Consider the following 13,248-nt stretch of genomic DNA (forward strand, 5'->3'; position numbering starts at 1 on the left):
CTATGTGGTCAAGCGTTTGTACCCAGATGTCCCTTGGTGCAAGTTCATCTACTGGAGTCTATTGGGGCCTGCTGCTCATTTACCTTGTCCTACGCTGGGATTTTGTCTGATTGGATCAGCATGGGTCTTGGGTATGCTGTCACCATCGTTGCAAGTTCATATGAGCGAGTTCCCAGTGGCCTGAAAGCCTCTGTCTCCTTATGTCTATGAACCAATCCTGACTCTTACAATCTTTCTGTCTCCTCTTCTGCAATGGTCCCTGAGCTGTGGGTGGGTGAGGTTCAATACAGGAGTTCTCTCCAGGGACACACACTCTGTAGGCTCTTGTTCTTTAAATCTTAGCCAGTTGTGGCCTTCTGTGTGCATTGTACTTTGTTGTATGAGAAAGCTTTCTGGTCAGAGTTGAGGGATGTAGTAGTACTCTCTCTATCCCCTGTTCCATTATGTTCCATGAACCTTAGGTGTAGAGGTTCCACTATAGATGTGTCATTTAAGGCTGGACATCTGTCAGACACATCTTCTTTGTGTGTGACCAGTTGTGGAACTCTGTAATAGCTTCCATCTGTTGCAAAAAGAAGCTTCTTTAATGAGTGGTGTATGGTATACTTGTCTGTAAATATAAAGATCCATATTCAGCACATAGTAAGAAATTTCATTTGCCTAGAGATATGACAGAAACAGGTTTGGATCCATGGATCTATGACATTTCCAGCCATGTGTATTTGGCTATATTTACAGTGCCACCCACTGAGCTCCTGCCTATCAAGAGGGTTTTAAGTCCAATTATATAGTTGCTGATTACCCCATAGATAAAAGTGCCACTACTGAACCAGTAGGGACAGTTTGCTGTGCCAGCTGTTGTGGGTATTAGGCTTTGAAGCTGGGTTGGCCCATTGATTGATTTTTCTCCCTTAGAATGTTGCATAGTATCCTCTAGAACTATGAGAGCTAGTCTTCAGGAAGAAGGCTTCCAAGTTAGTTCCAACTCCACTGCTTCAAGTCCTGCATCTGAAGTATGTCCTGTCTTCAGCAATAGGGTCTTACCTTCACGTTAATCAGGGGTTGTGGCAATAGCCTGTGCTATTTTGGGGGCCTCTTGGACTACCCTGACCAACAACGCAAAGGGAGGTTTCTCTTGTCTGGCACTGGGCTCCTTGCTACATAGCCTTCAGGTGTACACATGCACTCATGTTCAGTGTATGTGTATTTTTCAGGGGTTTTTGAGTTAATACATTTCCCTCTGGCTTTTTACACCACCCAAGTTTATTTATCTCTCCTCTTTCTCTCCCTGTCGAACCTGTCTCCTCCCTCCTCCGTTTGAGTGCCCCCCCATTTTTCCCTTGGTAATACCTGTCTCTTATTATCCCCCCTCTCTTGAGTTCCTTCTTCCCCTTTACTCGTGCAGCTCCCTGCATGTCCTTCCCTCCTTCTTTCCCAGTTAAATGTCCCCATTTCCCCCTTGGTAACATCTGTTCCCTAATATCCCCTTCTCTTGGGCTCTTTCCTTCCCTTTACCTCCATGCTTCCTTTCCATTTTCCTGACTCCTGCTGCTACATAAGGATACATACTCACATATAAGGGATTGGTGCTAAGATCTACAAATGAGGGAGAACATACGTCACTTGCTTTTCTGAGTCTGTGTTACTTCACTTAGTATAAGAGTTTCTAGTTCATCCATTTATCTGAAAATTTCATGATTTCATCTTAATGCTGAGTAGAACTCACTGTGTAAATGTACCTCATTTTCATTATTCATTTGTCAGTTGAGAGACATTTAAGCTGTTTCCATTTCTTAGCTATTGTGAAAAGAACAGCAACAAACATGAATGTGCGGGTATCTCTGCTGTAGGATGAATTCTTTGGGTATATGACAAGGAGTGGTAAAACCAGATCATATGGTAGATTCATTTTCAGTTTTAAAAAATTTATTTATTTGTTATTTTTAATTTATGTGTATGAATTATGCCTGCAGGTGTATCAATGCACCCATGTCATGCCTTGCCCACAGAGGTCAGAAGAGGGTGTTGGATCCCCTTGAACTGGAATTATGGACAGTTGTTAGCCATCATGTGGGTGCTGAGACTTGAACCCTGGTCCTCTGCAAGAGCAGTCAGTGCTCTTAACTGCTAAGCCATCTCTCCAGCCAGCCCCCTCATTTTTAGTTTTTAAAGAGTTCTCCACACTACTTTCCATAGTGGTTGCACAAGTTTGCATTCCCACCAGCAGTGAATGAGTGTTTCCTTTTTGCTACATCCTCACCAGCATTTGGGGTCCTTTATTCTCTTGACCATAGCCAGTACGAAGCTGTTTTATGACTACAGCTCTGTAATATAGTTTAAGATCTGGTAATGGTGGTCCCCCCCGCAGCATTGCTCTTTTTGCCCAAGATTGCTTTGGCTATCCAGAGTCTTTTGTGATTTCATATGAATTTTAGGATTTTTTTTCCAGCCCTGTGAAGAATGTCATGGGGACTTTGATTGGCATTACATTGAATCTACAGATTGCTTTTTGTAGGATTGTCATTTTCACAATATTAATTTTATCAATCCATGAGCACAGTAAGTCCTTCCATCTCCTGGTGTTTTCCTCTATCTCATTCTTTAAAGATTTAAAATTTTCATTGTAGAGATCTTTAATGCCTTTGGTTAGGTTTATTCCTAGATATTTTAAATTTTTTTGAGGCTGTTGTGTATTCTTTCTCTGATTGCTTGTTATTGGAACTGATTTTTAAAGTTTATTTTGTAACCCATGACTTTGCTGAAAATATCAATAATTTCTAGCAGTTTTCTGATGGAATTTTTGGGATCTCTCACATATAATATCATATCATCTGCAAATAGTGAAAATTTGATCTCTTCTTTTCCAATTAGTACTCCCCAATTTCCTTCTCTTGTTTTATTGCTCTAGCAAGAGTGTCAATCACTATATTGAAAAGAAGTGGAGATAGTGGACAGCCTTGCCTAGGTCATGATTTTAATGGGAATGCTTCCAGTTTTTCTCCATTTAGAATGATGTTGTTTGTGGATTTGTTGTATATAGCTTTAATTATATTGAGGTATGTTCCTTTCAGTCCAATTTCATCTAGGATTTTTAGCATGAAAGCATGTTGGATTTTGTCAAAGGCCTTTTCTGCATCCAATATTGAGGTAACTTGTGGTTTTTGTCTTTAAGCCCATTTATATGATTTATTATATTTATTAACTGTATCTCTGGAATAAAGTCAACTTGATCATGATGGATGATCTTTTTAATATGTGTCTGTATGCAGTTTGTGAGTATTTTGTTTGGAATTTTTGTGTCTATGTTCATTAAAGATATGGGTCTATAGTTTTCTTTTTTGTTGTGTTTTTACCTGGTTTTGATATTAGAGTGATACTGGCTTCATAGAAGGAGTTTGGGAGTTCTCTCTCTATCTTTTTGAATAATTTAAGAAGTATTGATTTTAGATCTTCTTTGAATGTCTGGTAGAGTTCTCCTGTGAATCCATGGGCCTGGGATTTTTTTTTTTTTAGTTGGGAAATTTTGTACTGCTGTTTCAATATTCTTATGTTTTTAATGGACCTATTTAAGCTGTTGATCTCTTCTTGATTTAACTTTGGTGGTTTCCATGAATTTAGAAATTCATTTCCTTTAGATTGTCAAATTTAATAGAGTATATGTTTTTAAGGTATTCCCTTATAATGTTCTGGATTTTGGGGGGGGCGTCTATCGTGATGTTTCCCTTTTCATTTCTGATTTTGTTAATTTGGACTTGCTCTTTCTTTCTTTTGGTTAATTGGACTAAGGATCTGTCGATCTTGTTTAAGTTTTCAAAGAGCTAGCTCTTAGATTCACTGACTCTTTGTATTGTTTTCTTTGTTTTTATTTCATCAGTTTCTTTTCTATTTTTTGTTATTTCTTCTCATCTACTAGGTTTGGGTTTGTTTTGTTCTTGCCCTTATAGAGTCTTGAGTTGCAGTATTAAGTCAATTATACGTGGTTAGATTTGTTTTTTTCGTGGTGTCCCACATTTCCTGTGTAGTCCATTCCTGTGTGCTTTTGAATTTTTTGTAGCCTGTGCTTGAGGAGTCCATTTCTTCCACTTTGTTGTTCTGTCTTGATAGTGTCTTTTCCTCTTCTTTCATTCTGTTTGTGAGGCTTCCTCCTGTTGTTTCAAATTGACTGAGCTTTTCAATTTCATCTGCATTTTGGCTTGGGTTTTCTTCAACATTTCTATCTCTTTTGTGAATTCACTTTTCAAGTTCTGAAATATTTCTGTTATTTCATTTAGCTGCATATTTGTATTTTCTTGAGCTATGCCTATCCTCTTTGAGTTGTGTGTTAACTTCTTTGACCATGTTTATGATTGTTATTTTAAACTCTCTCTCTTGGGGTTCCTCATGGTGATTCTTATTGCAGTATACTTCTATAGAGTTGGCGACATATTTTCTTGTTTTTTTTTTTTATATTATTTGTGTCTTTGAGTTGCTATTTGCATATGGATGTCTTTTGTCAATTGTGTGTCTGATAGGAAATTCTAGTCTGCCTTTGTTTAGTTGAAATTTGGTCCTGTTTATATTGTTGATGTAGCTTGGTTACTTTTTGCTCAGGTGTGAAAAGTTAGTTGGTGTGTCCTTCAGGTTCCTGAGTTTTTCAGAGATCTGGGGCAGAAAGAGCAGGAGGATGCTTAAGCCCAAGGCTAGAAGTGGGCTGAATGCAAGGAGAGAGTGGAGCTATTCAGGCTGCAGGGGAATCAAACCACAGTGGGCGGGATCTGACTTACCAGGGTGGTAGGCAGGTCTGTGGCAGGCAGATCAGGAAGCCAGGGGCGAGCTGGGTGTAGGGATAGCCTGTGGAGGGTCTAACAAACTAAGCTGGAGAATTTAGCTGGTCTGAGCACAAGGGATCAGGACACAGTGGGCAGGTTTGTACTAAGAGGATAGTCCAGAGGTCTGGGGTGGAAAGAGCAAGCGTGGGCCTGGGCCCAAGCCTAGAAGGGGGACTGAGTATGGGGAGAGAGTAGAGCTGCTCAAGTTCTGTCCAGGTTTGAAGGGAAAGTGTAAGAATGGGTCAGCTTTGACTCAGCTTTAATCTGTGAAGGTTTACTTATTTATTTGCCCTTAATAAGAACAAACCCAGTCAGTCATGGTGGTTGTGATGGTTAGCTTCAAGGGTCAGCTTGACACAACCTAGAATCACCTGGGAAGAGTCTCAGTGAGAGATTCTCTACATTGCGTTGGCCTGTGGGCACGTCTAGCAGGGGGGGTTGTCTTGAAATTAAGTATATTATTGTGGGAAGTCACACCCCACTGTGGTGGCACCATTCCCTAGCAGGGATTCTGAACTGTATAAAAGAGGCTAAATGGAGTCAAGCACAGGCAAGCAGTGGGCACACAGGTGTTCATCTCTCTCTGATCCTGAATGTGGATGTGACGAGACCAGCTGCTTCAAGCTGCCCTGACTTCTCCACAGTGATGGGCTGTAACCTGGAACTGTGAGTTAAAACAAACTCTTTGTACCCTAAGCTGCTCTTGGTCAGGATGTTTTAATCACAGCAACAGGAATGAAACTAGCGCAATGGCTTGTACTGTAATCTCAGCACTTGGGAGGCTGAGGCAGAAGGACTGCTGTGAGTTTGAGGCCAGCCTGAGCTATACGCTGTGACTGTCTGAAAACAAAACCAACCAACCAATCAAACAAACAAAAAATCCCCAACCACCCCTTAATCAAAGGAGCCCTCCACCCTCTCAGGAATTCCCCTCCTGGTTGGTGCTGGAAGAATCAAAAACATTTCTTTGCCAAGGATTGTAGCTCAGTGTAGAGTGTTGTGCAGTAAATGTAAGTCGCTGGGGCTTAAGCCCGAACCACAAAATCACAGCAACAAAAACACTAGAAAAATCCCAAAGCAAAAGAAGCTGGAGGCTGGCTGTGGAACTGCTAACATTTATTTCACAATATGGGAGATATGCGGATGGGGCAGTCACCAAATGAGGCTCCCTGGGCCCTTCAGGACAGCTGCTGCGTTTGGCCCTGGGCAGCTGTAGGCCAAGAACAGCAGTGGGGACGGGGGAAGGAGAAGGGGTACCCCAGCACGCAAGACAGAGCCATGTCCTCTGGGCCAGTGAGCCAGTGACATGGGGCCACCCCCCCCATTCTTCTTAGTGTCTTAGTGCCCCCATCCCGTTTGGTGATCAATAAAGCCACAAGTCCAAACCACACAGCTAATTCTGCTCTAGCACGGGATTACACTCACACAAACCAGCACACACCTCGCCATACGCATCACCCAGACAAGCGCAAGCTTGCTTCCCCATGCATGCACACACACCCATATATTAACTCTGATTTATAAGTGCACCCTAACCAGAGGGCAACCAGAAAGAAGCAATGACTCCGAAGAGAGGAAACCACTGCTTCTGTCCCCGCAGTGAGCCAGCAGAGTATGGGGTGAAAGGAACGGAGCTGAGCTGAGCATCCTGGAGGTCCCTGTGCTCTTTGCCGGGCTGGCCTCTTCATTCAGGCCTTTGCTGCTGCTCCCTCTCTGCCTGCTCTGTTGATTCTGGCTCCCTCCAGACACAGGTGGGTGATGTTCCCAGGGGACTGTGAGGGAGCTTCACGAAGAATCCAGAAAAGTCCAGAGCTGTAATTCCCCCAAATCCCCATGGGCGGGTCAGAGGAGTGGCTGCTGCCTTGCATATGAACCAGCAGCTGGGCAGAGATTTTCTCTGTGAATCTTGGGGTCTCGCTGCCTCCTCCTTCTTTTAAGGGTAGCTAGATTATGGCTGAAGACCCCAGTACCTCCCTACTTCTTGGAGAGCAGGGTAAGTTTAATAAGCGGCTGCTGCAAAGGATGAGAGAGGAGGAAGAGGACTCTGCCAGGCCCAGTGGCTGATGCTAGAGTAGGTTATGATGGGTGGAGAGATGTGGACAGGCTCACTCCTTGGTACCCGGAAGATGCAGCTCCCAGCGAAGAGAGTGGGGAGATTTCCAAAGTGCAGAGCCTCAGGGCAGCTGGATACCCGAAGGGAGCTTAGTTTTTATCTGGGGCTGCCCTGGAGGAGCCCTGGGAGGTCCACCGAGCACCGGCTGGGCCCCTGCTGTCTCTCCCCCGTGTGGCTGGTCCTGAGGCTGGGCTCTGCTTGCCCCAGTTCCTTCCAGCTACTTGATGGAGTTCTTGATTGTCCACCTCTGTCCTGTACAGCTTCGGAGGACGAGATCAATGCCAGCCAGGCCCCGGTTCTCCACCTCCAGGCAGCGCCCTGTGCCCTTATTCATGATGGCTCCATTCTGGGAGGAGAGGAAGTACAGAGGCAGACAGAGACTTCTCCACAGCTCCTACACTTGCTTCTCCTGGGGGAACCAATCCCACTAGCATTCTCCCGAAGTGGAAGGGACCCCAGGAACCACCAAGTTTGAGTGGCTGTACCAGGTATGAGAATTGGTGGTGACTGAGGCAGGATAGAAATTTCCTGGGGTTGGGCCAATGAGATGGTTCAGTGGGCAAAGGTACTTTCTGCCAAACCTGATGACTGAGTTTGATTCCCCAGGCCCCACATGGTGGATGGAGAGAACTGACTCTTGTAAGCACATACATGCACTCATACACACACATGTACACACTAAAAATGTAATAAAAAAATTTTAAAAATTTCCTGGAGTGGGCTGGAGAGAACTCAGCTGGCAAAGTGATTGCCAAATAAGCATGAGGATCTGAGTCTGATTCCAAGAACTGACATAAAAAAGGGAGCATTGTGGTACACACTTGTAATACCAGTGCTGGGGATGCAGAGACAGGAGGGTCCCTGGGGCTCAATGGCCAGCCAGCCTAGCCTATTTAGCAAGTTCCAAGCCACTGAGAGGCACTGTTTCAAAAAGCAAACAAACAAGGGGCAGGAGGGGCTGGAGAGATGACTCAGTGGTTAAGATCACTTGCTGTTCTTGCAAAGGATCAGGGTTCGGTTCCCAGCACCTACATGGTGGCTAACAACCATCAGTAACTCCCAATCCAGGGGCTCTAATGTCCTCTTTGGCTTTTGTGGGTACTGCACACATATGTGCATGCCCCCCCATAATTGAAAGAATCTTAAAAAAAACCTAAGTAAGTGGTACCTGAGAGTTGACCTTTGATCTCTACTTGTATGAACAAGTGAAGCTACATGCACACGCATGCATGCACAGGCCCGTACCCACACATGCACACACAGAGAAATTTCCTGGGGTGATTGAGATATGACTTTCTCGGCCCCACTGGCTGAGGGTGCTTAGCAGATTGTAGGACTCTCCTCTGTGGATTCATCCTAACCAGCCTGGGCAGCCTGCCTCCCACAGAAATCTTTCCTCCAATCCTCTGAAATCAGCTCCACTTGCTTGGCCCAGGGTTTCAAGAATTGGTACTGTGTGGGGAAGCCGTGGGGACCCCATCCTTTCCCACAGCCCATAGCACTTGTACCTGCTTCCCCCGGCCTATCCCTCTCTGTGGAGTGCTCACCTGGATGAAATTCCAGCGCTTGTACAAGCTGCTCTTGATCTTGTCACAGTCCAGGAGCTGCGGCAGTCGGCTCTTGGAGTTGTCCACCAGACAGCGAGTGTCAGGGAGGAGGGTGGTGGTCCCCAGAGCACCCAAGTGCAGGAAGCCTTCCTTGGTATATCGGGCGAGCTGTAGAGAAAGAGGGGAGGAAGGGAAGAGGGAGGATAAGGCCACAGGGGTGGTGTGGCTCGTGTCCACAGCTTTACTTCCGCCTTCTCCCAGGTCCACAGTGGAGCCACCATCTTTGTTGGTTTGTTTTGTTTGTTTGTTCATTTGAGATAGGGTCTCCCTGTATCCATAACCTGGAAGTTGCTATGTAGACCAGGCTGGTCTCTATCTCACAGAGATCCACCTGCTTCTGCCTCTCCAGTGTTGGACTAAAGGCATTGACCACCATGCCTGGATAGAGCCACCATTTTGATCCTGACTCGTCTCTTCATATGCTCAACTCCTTGGACATCCCTTGTCTAGGACCCCAGGCTTGCGGAGCCTGGACACAGACATGCCACAATCCCTCCTCCCTCTCCCTCTCTCCCTCTCTCCCTCCCTCCCTCCGTCCCTCCCTCCATCCATCCCTCCCTCCTTCCCTCCCTTCCTCCTTCCCTCCCTCCATGCCTTTCTCCCTCCCTTCCTCCCTTCTTCCCTCCTTCCCTCCCTCCATCTGTCCCTCCCTCCTTCCCTCCCTTCCTCCTTCCCTCCCTCCATGCCTTTCTCCCTTCCTTCCTCCCTTCTTCCCTCCTTCCCTCCTCCCTCTGTCCCTTCCTTCCCTCCCCTCCCTCCCTCCCTCCATCCCTCTCTCCTTTCCTCCCTCCCTCCCTCCTTCTCTCCATTCCTCCCTCCTTACCTTCCTCCCTTCTTCCCCTCATTTTCCTATTTTTCTCCCTCCCTTCTTTCTTCCTTTCCTCCCTCCCTTCATCCTCTCCTTCCTCCCTCCCGTCCTTCCTTTCTACCTTTGTAGGACTAGAGATTGAACTCCACTACTGAGCTACATCCCCAGCTCCTTTTATATTTTACTTTGAGACAGGGTCTCACTAAGCTGCCCTTGAACTCACTCTGTAGCTCAGCCAGGATTGAGTTTGACAGGGCCGCCAAAAACTTCCTCACAGACATACCCAAAAGTTTTAGATCCCGTCAAGCTGACAATGAATATTAGCCACCACACCTGTCTATCCATGAAAAATAATAAATGAATAAATGCATATTTTTGTTATGTAGCAATTGTTAACTGATACTGAGATGCTGTTGCCTGGCAACCCTTCCAGTGAATGATGAGCTGCATACTAGGGAGTCCTTCCCTCCCCTGCCTCCATTTCCTGGGAAGTTAAACATCACATTCAAAATTTACAAATGCCTTCGCCCATTTTTCAAATGACTGAGGGGCAGGAACTGTGTCTAATTAATTCCATTTCTTGCTAGGAGCAAATCACAGACCTCAGATGCTTAGAATATCCTTGGAGGAGCATATTATGAACATGATGGACAGCATTTTTAAAGTCCGCAGACAGGGAGGTGAGATGATTCAGCAGATAAGACACTTGCACAAGTCTCATGACCTGAGTTTGATTTCCGGAACCCATGTAAAGGAAGAAGGAGAGAACCAACTCCACAGAATCATCCTCTGACCTTCACATATGCACTATAGCATACATACCCTTACAATAATTTTTAAAGAAGTGAATCCAAGCTAAGCTCTACAGGCTTGTTTTGAGGGCTCCTCTGTAAGTCTAGCCTGAAGACAGTCTTTGGGGATAGAAGATGCTGAGATGGTTCTCAGAAGAGTAGGATGGAAAAAGTGTTAGAGGCAGGTGTGATTCCTCACTGGTGCTCATGTAATCCTATGTACAAGTCACTGGCATACAGCTTATGCCTAATGGCATACACTGCATCATCTCTAAGCATTGCATAGAGAATAAATAATGCAATTTTCACAAACCTGAAATAACAGGTTCTATTACTACTACCCAGCACTTGCTAACTGCTAGCCTGACAACCTTTCCCATGACAGGGGTCCATCATAGAAACAGCATTTCTGTATCAGTTATCAAGTGCTGCATAACAAAAATGTAACTTATTACTGCCTGTGAGCTTACATGTTGGTTGAATGATTCTGTGACTTGGGCTCATCCTGTAGTTGGCTTTGAAGTGTCCCCTGAAAAGGCTCACGTGTGAGTGCTTGGGTCCCAAGATGACAGATGAGGAAACAGAGGAAGAAAGACATCTGGCCACATGGCTGAGTTCTGGTTTCTCTCTGTGGCATCTCTGGCCCAGAAGCTAAGTAGCAGAGGTGCCCCACTGTAGACTGTTGGGAAATCACTGAATCTTCCAAAGATCCTGGAGACTTCATAGGAATCTACTGAGAAGGTAGCTAGACATGGTGGTTTATATTGACTGTCCACTTGAAGAATCTAGAGTCACTGAGGATACAAATCTCTGGGCATGTCTGTGAGGGAGTTTCTAGGTCAGGTTAACTGAGGTGGGAAGACCCACCCTGAATGTGGGCAGCACATCCCTGGGCTGGGGTCCTGGACTGAATAAAAAAGAGAAAGTGAGCTGAGCACCAGCGTTCATCTCTCTCTGCTTCCTGACTGTGAACACAATGTGACCAGCTGCCTCACACTCCTGCCACCATGCCTTCCCACCATGATGGACTGTGCCTCAAACTGTGAGCCACAGTAAACCCTTCCTTTCTTAAGTCCTTTCTGTCAGGTATTTCATCACAGTAATGAACAAAGTCACTGATACACACTAGGAAGCTCTGCTCAGAAACATGAGTGACTCTTGTCTGGTGGATAAGATTTTCTGAAAGGGTCCTCATCTGTAGGTGAAAGCTACTCAGAAACTCTTGGCTCTGATCCCCAAAGGGAGCCTTCCTGCTCCCCTTGAAGAAATGATAGTGAGCTTATTAAGTGTCATTGAGAGAGACACAGTGAACGTGTGCTCTACACCCAAATTAGTTCCAAATCAGAGTAATTGTTCAAGGCAAAATGGTTAGAAAATCAAAAGTCCTCCTTTTCCCTCCCTAAACAATGTTTCCCTGAATATATTTAAATTCATCCAAGGCAAATTGATGAATGACAGCAGGCTGCCTTTATGTTCATGGGAAAGATATACACAGCTGCTTATTGAAGTTATGAATCAGTCTATTATCCAGCAGGCAAATGAGCGGTGCTAAGAACATTAATTAACTGAGCATATCTGTGACCCAGATGTTCAAAGAGCAACGCTTAATGCTGCTGGGAGTCAGAGGTTCCTTCTAAGGTCTGTTAGGGTAGGAAAACAACCAGACCCACAATGCTATGACCAGCCCAAGCCATGTGGGCACCAGAGTGGGCAGGGGAAGTTTGGGGGGCGTGTCCTAGTTTTCTTCTTGTTGCTGTGATAAAACTCCCTGACCAAAAGCAACTTAAGGGAGGAATGGGTTTATTTGGTTTATACTTCCAGGTCACAGTCCATCACTGAGGGGAAGTCAGGGCAGGAACTCAAGCAGGAACTTGAAGCAGAAACCATGGGGGATGCTGCTTGCTGGCTCACTCTCAGGCTCATGCTCAGCTAGCTTTCTTATACAGCACAGGACCACCTGCCTAGGGAATGGTGCTGCCCACAGTGGACTGGATCCTCCTATATCAATTCACAATTAAGACATGCCCACTGGCCAGTCTGATATGGACAACACCTCCATTGAGACTCCCCTCTCAGATAACTCTAGGCTATGTCAAATTGGCAGCTAAAGCTAACTAAGCAGGGGGTCCTTGGTGGGATTTTCATACCAATATACAGGGCTCTACTGGACTGATTAAATGGCCAATACCTGACCTCTTTCATGAGGGCTCTGTGAAGTCTGAAAGACCATGGTTGTTGAAAAAAATATTGAAGAAAAAGACCCTCATAGGCTCATGTTTTGAATGTCTGTTCCCCAGTTGGTGGTGCTATTTTTGAAGGTTGTAGAGCCTTTAGGAGGTAGAGCATTGCTAAAGGAAGTGAGTAGGTCACTGGGAGCAAATCCTTGGTCCTGGTCCAACATGATGTAAACAGTCTCTACCTCTACACACATCCTCTCCCAGGATGTGAGCTGCTCCACCATGAGGGACGGAGGCCATCTGAAACCATGAGCCAAAATAAATCTTTCCTCCATTAAGATGTTTATGGAATGTTTGGGTCACAGTGGAGAGCAAATTAATACAATGTTGAGAAAGTCAAGCCAACAGAACTCACATCCACTTTTCTGTTGCAAGGCAGGAGGATGGTGAACCTAGAACCTGCTGTCAATCAAATTCTCCTGTTGTGTCTCAGTCCTGGGTTGACAACTATCTTGTAGTCTATCTACTGTGGTCACCTGGTCATCTTCATCACATTTTCCTGCCTCCAAGGCATTGCTATTTCCTTTCTTGGAGATGCTACTTATTGGCTTGACTCCATAATGCTCTGCCTTCTGCTTTCCAAATCAAGCCATCTGTGCTGTTCACTCTCTCCCACAAGTCTTCTCTGACTCTTCTTACCACCACACCTCTCTCACATTCTTGGAACCACATGGATTCACAGGTCTTTCTGTGGTTGTCTTTGTTTATCACCCGATGATATTTGAATTGTTTCCACATTGGGGCATTGTGAATCACAACGGTATGCAAAGTCATCTACACTGAGTATGGGTGTGCGCACATGTACGTGTGCATGTGCGTGCATATGTGCGCACGCGCGTGTGTGTGTGTGTGTGTGTGTGTGTGTGTGTGTACAGATGCTGTGT

General features: G+C 45.4%; 1 protein-coding gene across 1 annotated transcript in view; it reads right to left on the reverse strand.

Annotated features, from left to right (window-relative positions):
- Positions 1-5,730: 5,730 nt before the first annotated feature.
- The window catches only part of Galnt17 (polypeptide N-acetylgalactosaminyltransferase 17), a gene marked incomplete in the record, with an annotated part of 518,181 nt that continues 510,663 nt past the window's right edge, over positions 5,731-13,248 (reverse strand). Inside the window, 2 exon segments of the mRNA XM_008851109.3 lie at positions 5,731-7,267; positions 8,469-8,636. Of these exon segments, the coding sequence (XP_008849331.1) occupies positions 7,139-7,267; positions 8,469-8,636 (297 nt within the window).

This window comes from Nannospalax galili, unplaced genomic scaffold (genome assembly GCF_000622305.1).
Source record: "Nannospalax galili isolate Female #2095 unplaced genomic scaffold, S.galili_v1.0 scaffold444, whole genome shotgun sequence".
NCBI lineage: Eukaryota > Metazoa > Chordata > Mammalia > Rodentia > Spalacidae > Nannospalax > Nannospalax galili.